Genomic DNA, 15,252 nt, shown 5'->3' on the forward strand with positions numbered 1-15,252 from the left:
CCACCATGTCCCCTTTGTCAGCTGAAGCGAGGAAGATCCCAGGGCCAGGACCCCCCGGGTTTCTTCTTCACCCCCCGGGTTTCTTCTTCATCTCCTGTCAGCATGTGATTTGTACCAAATGCTGCCTGTGATAGTTCAGCTCTCTCTTTTTTCCCCCATAGAGCTGCCCAAAATGGAGAGCAAAGATGTCCAGCAGCTCTTCAAGGATGTTCTGGGCTCAGCGGAGCGTGGGGAGCAGCCCCTGAACTGTGTGGCCGGGGGAATGGAGGCCGGCGGCGCAGGGCAGGACCCCAGCCGGGCACAGCGGCCGTTCCTGCAAGGAGATCTCCAGCTGCCAGGGCAGGGTAGGTAGAGGCGGCGTGGCCCTGAGCCAAGGTGTGGTGATCAGTGCGGAAGAAGGGCAGGACTCACCATCTGCCCTGGGAAAGCCAGAGTTGGGTCTGAACTGTTTGAACAGCAGCAGTGGCTGTGGTACAGGAGGGCACAGGGCTTGGGTCTTCTCTGCTGCTCTGGGGATGAACGTGGAAAGCATTTTGGGAGCAGTGTATGTGGGGGATCTTGTATTGTCTGAGGGCTGCTGGGGCCCCCAGGGTGGGCACAGGCTTGAGGTTCTCTGCAGCCTCTCTCCCTTCCCTCGCAGGGAGCGTTTCCCTGGGTTCACTTTCTGGAGCTGTCTCCTTGGACTCGTATTCGGGTGTCTGCCAGTCCCCGTTCCTCGACAACAGGTACGTGGGTGGCTGGGGGAGCTGGGGCTGGTCTCCTTGAAGGGAGTGAACCCCAGGGTGTTGCAGGACCCGATCTTTCCTCACACCCTGCTGGTCCATGACGCTCTCTCCCCCGTGCAGGGAGCGGAGTGGCTTCTTCAGCCCAGACCACTGCGAGCCTGAGAGCCCCTGGGCCAGCAGCTCAGCCGCTACTACCCCCTCAACACCCACAACGCCTACGACAGAGGGTGAGGGTGACGGGCTGTCCTACAACCAGCGCAGCCTGCAGCGCTGGGAGAAGGATGAGGAGCTGGGCGAGCTCTCCACCATCTCGCCTGTCCTCTACGCCAACATGAACTTCCCCAACCTCAAGCAAGATTATCCAGGTAGGGCTCTGGGGGGGCTGCGGCTGCCCCATTTGGGGTGAGGGCAGGGGGGAACTGGGTGCAGTGGAACACTCCTAGTCCCTGTTCGGAGGGGAGATCCCTTCTGGTCTGGCACAGGCCTCAGCTGCAGGACTGAAGCGCTCGCTGCAGTGATGGTGGGGCGTCTTGGTGCCAGCTCCTGGGCACGGAGTCGTCCCCACGCGTGAAGGAGGACAGTCACCTGCTGAGGGCCTCAGTGGGCTTGTCAGGCATGGCCTAACGTTGTTTTTCTCCTCTTTGTCTGCTCCTACCGGACTCCCAGACTGGTCGAGCCGTTGCAAACAGATCATGAAGCTCTGGAGGAAGGTCCCCGCCACAGACAAAGCCCCCTATTTGGTGAGTGTCAGGGCGTTGTTGGGGAGGGGGGCCTGGGCGCCGGGGGCTGCGAGTCAGCTGGCTTCGTGTTTTTGTTAGCAAAAGGCCAAAGATAACCGGGCGGCTCATCGCATCAACAAGGTGCAGAAGGTATGTGCTGGAGCGGGGAGGTGCCCGGCGGCCCTGGCCCACCCCTGGGGGACGTGGTGTGCCCACCCCTTGCCCCCTTAGCCCCTTTCCCAGCCCGCTGGGAGGGCAGGTGTGGATCCCCGCAGCCCTGACAGCCGGGCTCTCTCTGCAGCAGGCCGAGAGCCAGATCAACAAGCAGACCAAAGGGGAGGGACTGCGCAAGCCGGAGAGGCCCTCGCTGCACCTGCGGATCCCGGTGCCGCCGGGGGCACAGCCTGTCTACATCGGCAGCCCCCCCGCCGCTGGCGAGGGCTTCTTGAAGCCCCCGACGGGTGCCGGAGGGGGGCCGGAGTCTCCCAGTGAGCTCTTCCTCAAGCTCCCACCCCAGTCCCCCGCCCAAGTGCCTTCGCACGACCCCTACGGCGCGGCGCCCGCCTACACGGTGGAGCCCCGCTTCCCCTCACCCCTGGGCCAGAGCCCCACAGCGGGCGCTGCCTTCCAGCCCTTCCCTGGCCAGCCCCAGCCCCAGCCCCTCACCAGCCAGCCCCAGCCCCTCATCGGCCCCCGCACCGTCCCTGGCTCCCAGCCCCCCGACTTCCACCCCACGCCGCCCGGCACCCCCCGGCACCAGCCCGGCACCCCCGACCCTTTCCTGAAGCCCCGGTGTCCCTCCTTGGACAACCTCTCGGTGCCAGGGAGCCCTGGAGCCCGGCCCCCCGAGGCCCTGCTCTCTCCCTTGCCTTTTGGGGAGCAGAAGAAGGGCCTGGAGGTGAAGAAGGAGGAAGGGGGGAGCCTGGGGGTTTGCTCACCCAGCTACACTTCCACCATGGGCTACGGGGACTCCCCGGGCGGCCCCCACCTCTCCGCTGCGGAGTTGAAGGCGGCTGACGTCTTCAAAGCTCCCATGACCCCACGGGTCTCTCAGGTAGAGCCGCAGAGCCCGGGGCTGGGGCACCGGCCCCCTGACCCCCATCCCCTGGCTCCCTCACCCCCTGGCCACCCCGATCTCTACCGCCAGTCACCCTACCCGGACCCCTACTCGCAGCCCCCGCTGACGCCCCGGCCGCAGCCCCCCGAGGCCTGCTGCGCCCTCCCACCCCGCTCCCTGCCCTCAGAGCCCTTCTCCCGTGTCCCTGCCAGTCCCCAGTCCCAGTCTAGCTCCCAGTCCCCCCTCACCCCCCGGCCACTCTCTAATGAAGCCTTCTGCCAGTCCCCCGTCACCCCCCGCTTCCAATCCCCAGACCCCTACTCCCAGCCACCCTCCCGGCCCCAGTCCCGGGACCCCTTCACCCCCCTGCACAAACCCCCCCGGCCCCAGATGCCGGAGTCAGGGTTCAAGTCGGTGCCGCTCTCGCATAGCCCAGCAGCTGGCGGGGGTTTTGGGGGTACCCCAGCGGGTGAGCCCCACACCAAGGCACCAGCCGGGCAGCAACCCCCCTTTGCCCGCTCCCCTGGCGCCAGCGTCTTCCCAGGCGGCCAGCCCCCCATGCGCTTCACCTTCCCCCCGGCCGTCTCGGAGCCGCTCAAGGGCTCCCCGTCCCACCAGCCCCACGGGATCAACAGCCATTATGTCCCCGGCAAGCCCCAGAGCTCAGCCTACGCCTCATCCCCTGGCTTCCACCAAGCCAGCAGCCCGCTGGGGCCGGGTGCTGCAGCTGCCGAGACCTACAGCCTCTCGCCCCTCCGGCCCCCCTCAGTGCTGCCGCAGCAGCCCCCAGCTACCCCACAGCAGCAGGACGCCTCTGTCACCTTCCTGCCCCGAGCCACGTTGGGGCCACCGGCTGATAAGAGGGAGGAGACAGCCGTGGGACTCTCGGCACCCCCGAACCGGGACCTGGCAGAGCTGCCTGGCAGCCAGGATGGGGCCCTTGGCACAATGAGCCAGTCGGAGCTGGAGAAGCAGCGGCAGGTGAGGGCTTGCTGTTGGTGAAGCCATGTCTATTTGGGTTTTGGAAGGGATGCAGGGGAGGACCTGGGACCTCTGCAGTCGATGGTGGGGTTGAGCCTGGCTCTGCTTGTGGTTCCTTCCCCAGAGCCATGGAGGGGGCATGGGCACCCAGGATGGGGGGCGTAGATGGGCACAGCCAAAGAGGTCTCCGTGCATGGTTTGTCCCTGGGTCCTGGGACGAGCTGGTCTCACTCCTGTGTCTCCGCTCTTGGTCCTAACACTCACTTCCTCCTAGCGCCAGCGGCTCCGTGAGCTGCTCATCCGCCAGCAGATCCAACGCAACAGTCTGCGGCAGGAGAAGGAGAGCGCAGCGGCGGCTGCCACTTCCTCACCAGCAGGCTGGGCCACCGAGGCCAGCAGCCAGGCCTTTGAGCTGAGCCGGGGCATGGCTCCCTACCAGCCAGCGCAGGTAGGAGAGCTCAGGGGAACGGCTCTGGTGGGAGGTTGGGGGTGGATGGAGAGGGGTGACGCTGCGTCCTTTTCTCCTCTTCCAGGATAAGGGTTTGCTTGGGACACTGGCCACTGCAGCTGGCGCTGGGAAGCTGCCTGGCTCCGTCATGGTGCAGGCAGCATTTGCGCAGGATGAGCGGCTCTCCCGGCCCCCACCGGCAGCCACGCCATCCACCCTAGACATCAATGGCAGGTGAGCACCCAGCAGCAGGGCGACAGGCTCACCGCGGCCGGTTAGAAATGAGCGGGGCTTCACCCTGGTGGGTTGTATACCCCCCAGGTCCTGCTTGCGGGGATCACCCCGGTGGGACTGGGTGGCTGTGGTTTTGCTGGGTGCCTGGCATGGTCTGAGGGGGTTGGGATCCCCAGGGTGCTGTGCGTGGTGCGTCGGGGCCACGGCAGTGCCAAGCCAGTCCCAACACCACGGTGTGTTGCAGGGCAACGGTGGGGCCCCCCCAGGCCTTCTACCCCCGCGGAGTATTCCCAGCGCCATCCCAGCAGCAGCACCTCTGGCAGCAGCAGCAGCAACAACAAGCAACCGCAGCCCTGCGGCTCCCCGTCACCTCCCGCTTCGCCCCACCGGCTGCCGGCACCCCCGTGGGTGGCCTGGGCACCCGCCTACCGGCACCTGCTGAGACGGTGCCCGCCTCACCGGCTGCCCTGGGTGCCCCCTTCATCGAGCTCCGGCACAACGTGCAGAAGGGACCCGGAGGGGTCGTGGGCTCCCCCTTCGCCCCCCAGGCACCTCGGCCCCGCTTTTTCCTGCCTGGGGAGGAGGGTACCCCCCAGGCCCTCTGCACCTCCGTCGTGCCTATGCAGGCACTCCCTGCCCCGGCACTGCAACCTCAGAAGATGTCGGTGCCGCTGCCGCCCGCCTCCCCACAGGGAGCCGAGATGAGCAACAGCCACCACCAGCCTCACACCAAAGCGGCCGCCCCACCGGCGCTTTCAGCCCCCAGCCTGGAGCTGCAGCACGTCCCCCCACGCCCGCTGTCCTCTGGCTCTGCTCTCCGCCCTGAGGGTCCCAAGGATGGCCCCGCGCCGGACCCTGCACCAGCTCCGACCCCAGGGAAGAGCCACCTGAGCCTGGAGGGGGGACGTCTGCCCTGCGAGGTGCCAGTGGAGCCTGATTTGGATGACGACTTTGGCTCCCACAAAGACCTGGAAGATGACGATGATTTGGCCAACCTCAGCCTGGATCCGGATGTGGCTAAAGGGGATGATGACTTGGACAACCTGGACAGCCTGGAGACAGCGGACCCCCACCTCGACGACCTGCTGAATGGTGATGAGTTTGACCTGCTGGCCTACACTGACCCCGAGCTGGACACCGGTGACAAGAAGGACATCTTCAACGAGCATCTCCGCCTGGTAGAGTCGGCCAACGAGAAAGCTGAGCGCGAAGCCCAGCTCAAGACGGAGCCACCAGCGCCCACCTTGAAGCTCCCTGACCCTGGGGATGGCAAAGACACGGCCCCATCCATGGAGGATCGGGATGTGCCCAAGGAAGGGCTGGTGCCTGGGGTGGGCTTAGGACCTGCTCCCTGCCCGACGGGCGCCACACTGGCATCTGACCCGGCTTTCAAGGCACAGGGCGCGGAGGCGAAGACGGGCTCACTGCCTGCCGATGTCAAGCCCAAGCTGGAGGATGGCTGCCTGAAGACCTCTCCCTGCCAGTTCACTGCCAGCGGTCCTGAGCGGCTCCCGGTCCCTGTCAAGTCGGAAGCCCTGCAGGGCACAGATAAGATCTCTGCCTCGCTGGGGCTGAGCCTCAAATCCAGCCAGACCCTCCTGAGCCCCGGGGCTGGCCCGGCTCGTCTCAGCTTGACTCACTTCGCTAACAGCAGCCATGCCGGCGTCCCCGTGCCGGAGAAGGATCCCTACGCTGGCCCTGGCCGTGGGCTGGGCCCTGCCCAGTTAGGCAGCCAGAGCAACCCCTTGCTGGAGAAGTTTGAGCTGGACGGTGGAGCCCTGGGCCTGGGCAGCGCCCGGCACTCACCAGCCGACGACCTGGACAAGATGGAGAGCTCGCTGGTGGCCAGTGAGCTGCCCCTGCTCATCGAGGACCTGCTGGAGCATGAGAAGAAGGAGCTGCAAAAGAAGCAGCAGATGTCAGCCCACCTGCCTCGGGGCACCCCCCACCTCCCGGCCCCGGGGCACCCCATGCTGCACACAGCGGCAGCCGGGCAGCCCCCCGAGGGGCAACCGCCCCGCCTGGGTGCCCCACAGCCACCCCTTCAGCTGGGACTGGTGACCAGGCCACCGCTGATGCCACCGCAGCCCCCCCGGCTCGGCGCACCCCAGCAGGGCCCAGCGTTGACCTCCCATATGGGCATGGGCCCTGGGCAGCCCCACGTGCTGGCGGCCCCCCACAGCGTGCAGATGGCCCTGGCGCAGCCGCAGCAGAGCCAGCAGCAGGTGTTGGTGCAGAAGCCAATGGCCGGGGTGCAACCACCCACCCTGGGCCTGAAGCCCCCCCAGCTCGTCATGCAACAGCAGTTGGCCAACAGCTTCTTCCCAGACACAGGTAGGGGCTGCAAGTGGTTGTTTTTGGGGGGTGTGGGGCCCTTTTGGCTGGGGGACATAAGGCTGAATGTGCTGTGGCACTGTCTGCTGAATCTTTTGGCAGACCTGGACAAGTTTGCGGCCGAGGACATTGTGGACCCCATTGCCAAGGCCAAGATGGTGGCACTGAAGGGCATCAAGAAGGTGATGGCTCAGGGCAGCATCGGGGTGGCCCCGGGCATGAACAGGTAAGGGGGCACGGCAGGCAGTGGGGCATGGCCTGGGGCGGGCAGGGTGCCTTGGCTCTGGCTCATCCCTCATGTCTGCATGTGTCCCCCCCCCAAAGGCAACAGGTTTCCCTGCTGGCCCAGCGGCTCTCAGGGGGCCCGGCGGTCTCCGAGATACAGAATCACTTGCTGGCAGGGAGCGGGCAGGTGAGTGGGGTGTCCAGGGGAGTGGACAGGGGTCCCCTTGGGGCTGCCTGGCTTGGTGCTCGGGACCCTGCCAGGCAGGAGCTGCGCTGGCCAGTGGGTTTGCGGTTCCCTGGGGAGGTGGGGACTGTGGAGAGGGGACAGGAGGGCACCGGGGGGAGGGCACATGGCACAGCATGGCATATGTCCCTAATGCTCCCTTCTCTGCCAGGAGCGGAGTGGCACCGACCCGACCCAGGCTCGCCCCAACCCACCCACCTTCGCGCAGGGCGTCATCAGTGAGTACTAATGCAGCGAGGGGGCTGGGGTAGTGCTGGCCAGGTCTCATCCTGCCCACACAGGCTGGGCTGAGCAGGACCGTGGCCAGGCTCACTCCGGAGCTGGGATCCCTGCTGATCCAAGCTCTCTCCCTGCTCCCGCAGACGAGGCCGACCAGCGGCAGTACGAGGAGTGGCTCTTCCACACGCAGCAGCTCCTGCAGATGCAGCTGAAGGTGCTGGAGGAGCAGATCGGAGCGCACCGCAAGTCACGCAAAGCCCTTTGTGCAAAGCAGCGCACTGCCAAGAAAGCCGGGCGGGAATTCCCTGAGGCCGATGCAGAGAAGCTGAAGCTGGTGACGGAGCAGCAGAGCAAAATCCAGAAGCAGCTGGACCAGGTAGGACCCTGCACACGGGTGGGCGCCCCGTCCCTGGTGGAAAGGTGCCCTCCCCGGCACTAATGTCATGCCATTCCTGGTGCTAACGCCCCACCATCCCTGGCAGGTGCGGAAGCAGCAAAAGGAGCACACCAACCTCATGGCCGAGTACCGCAACAAGCAGCAGCAACACCAGCACCAGGCCTCGGCTGTCATGGCCCTGAGCCCCTCGCAGAGCCCCCGTCTCATGTCCAAGCTCCCCGGGCAGCTGCTGTCGGCGCACGGCATCCAGCAGCCGGCGGGGGCCGTGGTGGGCACGCAAGGCCTCGGCCAGCAGCCGGGGCAGCCCGGGGGGCTGCGCCTGCCCCAGGGCAGCGTGTCCATGACCGTGCAGCAGGGCCTGTCCTTCATGGGCCAGCAAGCCGTGGGGAACACCCCAGTGCCCGGCACCTCCAATGCCTTCTTCGCCGGGAACCCCGCGCTCCGTGGGCTGGCCGCTGACAGCCGCCTGATGCAGGAGAGGCAGCTCCAGAGAATGCAGCTGGCCCAGAAACTGCAGCAGCAGAACATGCTGGGACAAGTGTCACTGCAGCAGCAGCAGCCGGGCATGATGGGACAGGCGTCAATGCAGCAACAGGGCGTGATGGGACAGGCGTCGATGCAGCAGCCGGGTGTGATGGGACAGGCATCCATGCAGCAGCCAGGTGTCATGGCCCAAGCGTCGATGCAGCAACAGGGTGTGATGGGACAGGCATCCATGCAGCAACAGGGCGTGATGGGACAGGCATCCATGCAGCAACAGGGCGTCATGGGTCAGGCGTCGATGCAGCAGCCAGGTGTCATGGGACAGACCTCGATGCAGCCGCAGGGCATCATGGCACAGACGTCAATGCAACAGCCGAGTGTCATGGGACAAGCTTCAATGCAACAACCGGGTGTTATGGCACAGACATCGATGCAGCAGCCGGGTGTGATGGGACAAGCGTCCATGCAACAGCCAGGCGTCATGGGACAAGCCTCGATGCAGCAGCCCGGCGTCATGGCGCAGACATCAATGCAGCAGCCCGGCGTGATGGGCCAAGGCTCGATGCAGCCGGCAACCATGGTGGGGCAGCCCAGCCTGCTGGGGCAGCAGCAGCCGGCACCGGCCCCACAGCCAGGCGCAGTGGGGCAGCCCATGGTGCCGAAGCAGCCGGGGCTGATGGGCAGCCAGCAAAGCCTGCTGGTGCAGCAGCTCTCGCCCCAGCAGCAGCCAGGCTTGCTGGGCCATGCGCAGGCGCCGGGGCTGCAGCATCAGGCGGTGCTGGGCCACCCACCGCCCCAGCGCCAGGTCCTTCTGGCCCCCCACCAGCAGCGGGTGCTGGGCTCACCCCAGCTGGCACCGCAGACTCCAGGGATGCTGGGCCACCGGCTTGTGCTGTCCCAGCAGCTGGGGCAGTCACGGGCGCTGCTGGCCCCTCAGCAGCAGCAGCAACAGCAGCAGCAGAACTCGGCGGCCGCCCAGCCGGGCCTCCTGGGGCTGGGCCAGGGACAGCCCTCGATCCAGCACTTTCCGCAGCACGGGGCGGTGGGCCAGGCCCCCTCTGTGCTGCACCTGAGTCAGGGAATGCAGCCGGCCCCAGCGGTCCTGGCTGCCAAGGACCAGCCTGGAGGGGTGGACAGCAGCACCCTGCCTGCTGAGGGCAGCGAGAGCGGGGGGCAGCTGCATGGGGGTCCCCAGGAACAGCAGGGAGCCCTCAACCCCCCGGGGCTGGGTGGCCCGGATCCCCCAGCCCCCAAGCACCAGGCTGAGCTGGGGCAGGGCCAGCAGCTCCTCTTGGCCTCCCCGCAGCCGGGCGTCCTGGGCTCGCAGCCAGCGCTGAGGGCAGCCCCCGTGCAGCCGGGCACCCTGCTCGCTCCGCCGCTGCAGAGCCCTGGGGCTGCCCGCCCCGAGCTGTCCCAGCAGCACGGGGATGCCACCGGGGCGGCGGAGCCGTCGCTGGGCTGCGGGACGGGCCAGGCGCAGGGCATGGTGCTGCCACAGGCGCCGCGGCCTGCAGAGCAGCCGGGCAAGGGGCCGTCGGGCTCGCTGCAGGGCCAGCCGCAGCCCCCGCGGCTCCAGAGCCCCGGGCAGCACAAAGCAGGGCCGGCGGTGCCATCGCCAGGCACGGCCACGCTCCCGCCGGGTCTCCTGGGGCAGGTGCCGGGGCCAATGATGGGCCAGATCCGGGCACAGCTCCAAGGTGTCCTGGCCAAGAACCCGCAGCTGCGGCACCTGACACCCCAACAGCAGCAGCAGCTCCAGGCCCTCCTGGTGCAGCGGCACCAGCAGAGCCTGCTGCAGCAGAGCCAGGCGCTCCGGCCCCCCGGCCCCTTCCCCGGGCAGTCCCCAGACTACGGCTCCCCAGCCCCTGCGGCCCGCCAGCCCCCTCGCCCGCTGGGGCCCCTCTTCCAGCCGCGGCCGGGCGCCCCGGCAGAGGCACAGGCCGGCTTTGCCACTGAGCAGGGCCGGGTGCTGCCGGGGCAGCCCCCCCAGCAGCCCCTGGCCGAGCTGGTGCAAGCAGCCCTGGCTGCCCGCGGCCCCCAGCCCAGCCTCGTCCGGCTCCCCACACCACCGACCCCCTCGCCCTTGGGCTGCACGCCCCAGCACCTGGCTAGCCCCGAGCAGAGCCCCCAAGAGCCAAAGAAGACATCGCCGGGGGTCCCGGCCTCGGTCCCCAGCCCCGCAGCGCCCACGGAACCGGGGCTGGCACCCACACCGAGTGGCACCCTACCCGACGCAGCACATGGCCCCTGGGACCCTGAGGCACCTGGTGCGAACCCAGTCGACCCCAGTGAGACCCACATCAACGGGGCTGTGCCAGAAGGAGCCTCTATGGCAGGCGAGCCCCCCCAGGTGTTGGTGAAGCAGGAGCCGAAGGAGGAGGCAGCGGCGGCACAGTGTGAGCTGGATGGAGACGAGGTGGCGAAACCGGAGGCCAGCGGGGACCCTGGGGCCGGTCAAGCCAACAGTCTGCTAGCACCGGGCAGCCGCTCCGAGGCCGGGCACCTCCTGCTGCAGAAGCTGCTGCGGGCCAAGAACGTGCAGCTCTCGGCGCAGAGTCCAGGCGAGCTCAACGGACACACGGAAAGCCGGGGTGCCGGGATGGAGCCGCGGCCGCAGCCGGTGCTGCTGGGCCGGGAGGTGAGTGGGGTGCTGCGGGGTGGGACGGGGGGTGGTGGCCATGGGGCTGTGCTCAGCATCGCTCCCACTTCCCTCCTCTCTCCCCAGGACCCCTCCATCGCCAGGAAGCCGGTGGCTACCAAGCCCAAGCGGGTGCAGAAGGGCAATGAGCGGGTCCCGGCCTCCCGCAAGAAGCTGCGGAAGGATGAGGGGCTGCGCCCCAGCGAGGCTCTCATGAAGCAGCTGAAACAGGTATGGCTCAGGCTGGGGGCATGGCGGGGGGGCTGCCTTGGGCCCCTGCCCCCTCCTCACCGCTCTGCCCTCAGGAGCTGTCGCTGCTGCCGCTGACGGAGCCGACCATCATGGCCAACTTCAGCCTCTTCGCACCCTTCGGCAGCAGCCCCATCAACGGAAAGAGCCAGCTGCGGGGTGCGTTCGGCAGCGCCGTGCTCGACAGCGTGCCCGACTATTACTCCCAGCTACTCACCAAGGTGAGGGGGGGGTTGTTCCCCTGTCGTCCCCTGTCCCTGATCCGGGGATCCCAGGCCACCCCGCTGTGCTCACCCCACTGTCTCCCCCCAGAACAACCTCAGCAACCCACCCACACCACCCTCCTCGCTGCCCCCCACGCCGCCCCCCTCCGTGCAGCAGAAGATGGTGAACGGCGTCACAGCCCCTGAGGAGCTGGGCGAACAGCCCAAAGATGCCGACCCGGCCCGCGAGCCCCATAGCCAGAAAGGTGAGTGTAGCTGGCACAAGGGTGGCACAGAGTCCCTGCTGCCACTTGTCACCCCCCTGTGACACCCATCCCTTCCCCACACAGACACACCGGCTGTGGAGGTGAAGAGCCTGGACCTGCTGGCAGCTCTGCCCACCCCTCCCCACAACCAGACCGAGGATGTCAGGTGAACTACCAGCCACGGTGACCCCCCCCCCCCGGGTGCCACCAGCCCCCCCATGGGTGCCACCAGCCCTTGCGGCCTGTGACACCTCCTTCCCTGCAGGATGGAGAGTGACGATGAGAGCGACTCCCCCGACAGCATCGTCCCTGCCTCGTCCCCTGAGAGCGTCCTGGGCGAGGAGCTGCTTCGCTTTCCCCTGCTCAGCGAGGCCAAGCCAGAGCTGGAGGAGCGTGTGCTGTCCCCCATCATCCCCATCATCCCCCGGGCCAGTATCCCAGGTGGGCTGTGCTGGGGGGGGACACATATGGACCAGGCAGGGGCAAGGCAGGGCAGGAGGGAACTGTGGTGCACGTGGACCAGGCAGGAGGGGGTCGGTGGGGCACATAGATCAGGCAGGAGGGGGTCCATGGGGCATAGAGACCAGGCGGGGGTAAGGTAGGGCAGGGTGGGGGTCTGCAGGGAGCATAAATCGGGTAGGAAGGGGTCTGTGCAGTATATGGATGGGGTAGGAGGGGGGTTCCTGGATGTGTGGGCTGGTAGGGGTGTGGTGGGGCAGGGGAAGGGTCCTTGGGGAGCGTGGGCTGAGGGGAAGAGGTCTGTGGGGTATACTGTGTTTGGGCAGCAGAGCCTTGAGTACGGCCCCTTGTGTCAGGGCTGGCCTGTTCCTGGGGGTCCCCTAGCTGCACCCCGAGGGTTTCCCATCTCTGCTGGGTGCAATCTGTCCCTGTCACCGGACCCTAGTCTCTGTCCCATGCAAGGTGATGGATTCCCAGCAGCGTTTCTGCAGGGGTCCGGGGTGGCTGTTGGTGGGGCTAGTACTGTGCGGCTCTGACCCCCACCTCTCTCCATGCCAGTGTTCCCCGACACAAAGCCCTACGAGGCCGTGGAGCCCTTTGGGGCCCCCCCCGGGAAGGTGGGGGCGGCAGGCCCAGGTGCCCCGTGGGAGAAGGGCAAGAGCAGCGAGGTCTCAGTCATGCTAACGGTGTCCGCAGCAGCTGCCAAGGTGAGTAAGGGGACATGGGGAGCGGGTGAGACCCTTGGGAGTCCTGGCAGTGACCCCTCATGGTGGCTTCTGGGGCCCTGGATCCATCCCGTCCTCCTCTCACCCAGAACCTCAATGGGGTGATGGTGGCCATGGCTGAGCTGCTGAGCGTGAAGATCCCCACCTCCTACGAGGTGCTGTTCCCAGATGGCCCCATGCGAGCAGCTGTGGTCGAGGCCAAGAAGGTGGAGACAGACATGTCTGGTGAGAGTCTGCTTTGTCCCCGCGGGCTCCCCCGTCTCCCTGGGCTGGGCATGCTGTGACAGGCTGTCTCTGTCTCTTGCAGGGGTGCTTGGTGGCAAGGAGAAGGCGGCACTGGCCGGGAAGGTGCCAGACAGCAGCTCCGAGTGGCTGAAGCAGTTTGATGCGGTGCTGCCGGGGTACAGCCTCAAGGGCGAGCTGGACCTCCTGACGCTGCTCAGACAGGTTAGTGGGGTGTTGGGGTCCCCCCGGGGCTGTAACCCTGGGAGAGGGGTACTGGGGTACCTGTAAGGCTGTGGCTATGTGGGGTGCAGGAGCGGGCCCTTCGGGACCAAGTGTGACCATGTGGAGAGGTACATGGGGGTCCCTGTAGGTACCCCCATGATTGTAGGGTTCTGCAGGGGGGTTTCTGAGGGACCAGGCTCCTCCATGGTGTTGAGTCTTCCAGGACTGCCTGGAAGGGGTTGGGGGGAGGTCCTTGCTGGTCTGGGAGGGTGGTGGGGTGCATTAGGGTCCCTGTAGATCCAAGGACCCTTCACCGTGATGCGCAGGGAGGTTGGGGGTCCCCATCCCTATCCCTGGGATGCTCTGACCCGTGTCCCCCCTCCCCATGCCGTAGGAGAGCCCTGTGCCCGAGAAGACCCTGCACCACTGTTACGTCAACAACGTCTCCAACCTGGATGTGCGGCAGCTCTCCGTCATGCCCCAGGAACCCTCACCCCCCCTGTCCCCCTCTGTCCCTTCCCCATCCAGCCCTGCTGAGGCTGCCAGGGTCCCTGACCCCGAGGCAGCCCACGAGGCAGCCCCAGCCCCCCCGTCACCCCTGCCGCCGGCCCCTTCACCAGCCCCCCAGGAGGAAGGGGCCACGGCCCCCCACTCACCACCCCGCTTCAAGCCGCGTTCACGGCCGCCGGAGGACGGGGACGAAGCACGGCCCCGGCTGAAGAAGTGGAAGGGAGTGCGGTGGAAACGGCTGCGCTTCCTCGTCACCATCCAGAAAGGGGGGGCCAAGCGGGATGGTGACAAGGAGATCGCGGAGTTCATCGACAAGCTCGGCACCACCCTGCGCCCCGAAAAGGTGCCCCGGGACCTGCGCAAGTGCTGCTTCTGCCACGAGGAGGGTGACGGGGCCACGGACGGGCCAGCCCGCCTGCTCAACCTTGACCTCGATCTCTGGGTCCACCTGAACTGCGCCCTGTGGTCCACAGAGGTCTATGAGACTCAGGGGGGGGCCCTGATCAATGTGGAGGTGGCCCTGCACCGTGGGCTGCTCACCAAGTGCTCCCTATGCCAGAAAACCGGCGCCACCAACAGCTGCAACCGCATCCGCTGCCCCAGCGTCTACCACTTCGCCTGCGCCATCCGCGCCAAGTGCATGTTCTTCAAGGACAAGACCATGCTGTGCCCCTTGCACAAGCTGAAGGGCCCCTGCGAGCAGGAGCTGAGCAGCTTCACCGTCTTCCGACGCGTCTACATCGAACGGGATGAGGTGAAGCAGATCGCCAGCATCATCCAGCGTGGCGAGCGGCTCCACATGTTCCGCGTGGGAGGGCTGGTCTTCCATGCCATCGGGCAGCTCCTGCCGCACCAGATGGCCGACTTCCACAGTGTCACGGCCCTCTACCCCGTGGGCTACGAGGCCACGCGTATCTACTGGAGCCTGCGGACCAACAACCGCCGCTGCTGCTACCGCTGCACCATCTGCGAGAACAACGGCCGCCCCGAGTTTGTCGTGCAAGTCATCGAGCAGGGCCTGGAGGATCTGGTCTTCTCTGATTCCTCGCCGCAAGGTAAGGCGCAATCAGGAGCTGCAGGTGTCAGGCCGCTGCTTTCCTCCATCCCCTGTCCTGCTGATGGCCGAGCTGCACCAGGACAGGGTGGTCAGCGCGACGGGAGATTCCAGGGTGGCTTGAACTGGCGGGGTCTGCACTGGGGGTCAGCTTGGCAGCTCGGAGCAGGTCCTTGGCTCCAACCCTCCCTTCTCTCTGCAGCTGTCTGGAACCGGATCATCGAGCCAGTGGCGATGATGAGGAAGGAAGCTGACATGCTGCGACTCTTCCCCGAGTACCTGAAGGGCGAGGAGCTCTTTGGCCTCACGGTGCATGCAGTGCTGCGCATCGCCGAGTCGGTAGGTCTTGGGGACGGGTCTCTTCTTCACACCGGGGGTCAACCCCGCTGGGACAGGGACCAGTGGCTGTGCTGGTGGGGCCGGGGCAGCCACGGTGCTGCTGCTCAACCTATGGCCCCTCGGCTCCCTCCTCGGCAGCTGCCCGGCGTCGAGAGCTGCCAGAACTACCTGTTCCGCTACGGTCGCCATCCGCTGATGGAGCTGCCGCTGATGATCAACCCCACTGGGTGTGCCCGCTCCGAGCCCAAGATCCTCACCCACTACAAGCGGTAAGCGGGGCTGGGATCCACCGGGAG

At 66.9% G+C, this 15,252-nt stretch overlaps 1 protein-coding gene across 1 annotated transcript in view; it reads left to right on the forward strand.

Annotated features, from left to right (window-relative positions):
- KMT2D (lysine methyltransferase 2D) overlaps positions 1-15,252 on the forward strand; it is a 28,617-nt gene that overhangs the window by 10,506 nt on the left and 2,859 nt on the right. Inside the window, exons 27-51 of the mRNA XM_069806143.1 lie at positions 162-344; positions 641-725; positions 846-1,090; positions 1,392-1,465; positions 1,544-1,594; positions 1,746-3,482; positions 3,757-3,930; positions 4,016-4,164; positions 4,409-6,498; positions 6,601-6,724; positions 6,823-6,910; positions 7,119-7,185; positions 7,330-7,562; positions 7,669-10,704; positions 10,792-10,935; positions 11,010-11,174; positions 11,266-11,422; positions 11,507-11,588; positions 11,688-11,863; positions 12,440-12,588; positions 12,696-12,831; positions 12,914-13,053; positions 13,448-14,618; positions 14,820-14,956; positions 15,095-15,225. Of these exons, the coding sequence (XP_069662244.1) occupies positions 162-344; positions 641-725; positions 846-1,090; positions 1,392-1,465; positions 1,544-1,594; positions 1,746-3,482; positions 3,757-3,930; positions 4,016-4,164; positions 4,409-6,498; positions 6,601-6,724; positions 6,823-6,910; positions 7,119-7,185; positions 7,330-7,562; positions 7,669-10,704; positions 10,792-10,935; positions 11,010-11,174; positions 11,266-11,422; positions 11,507-11,588; positions 11,688-11,863; positions 12,440-12,588; positions 12,696-12,831; positions 12,914-13,053; positions 13,448-14,618; positions 14,820-14,956; positions 15,095-15,225 (10,924 nt within the window). The remainder of the gene's footprint in view (positions 1-161; positions 345-640; positions 726-845; positions 1,091-1,391; positions 1,466-1,543; positions 1,595-1,745; positions 3,483-3,756; positions 3,931-4,015; positions 4,165-4,408; positions 6,499-6,600; positions 6,725-6,822; positions 6,911-7,118; positions 7,186-7,329; positions 7,563-7,668; positions 10,705-10,791; positions 10,936-11,009; positions 11,175-11,265; positions 11,423-11,506; positions 11,589-11,687; positions 11,864-12,439; positions 12,589-12,695; positions 12,832-12,913; positions 13,054-13,447; positions 14,619-14,819; positions 14,957-15,094; positions 15,226-15,252) is intronic.

Source organism: Haliaeetus albicilla, chromosome 18 (assembly GCF_947461875.1).
Source record: "Haliaeetus albicilla chromosome 18, bHalAlb1.1, whole genome shotgun sequence".
NCBI lineage: Eukaryota > Metazoa > Chordata > Aves > Accipitriformes > Accipitridae > Haliaeetus > Haliaeetus albicilla.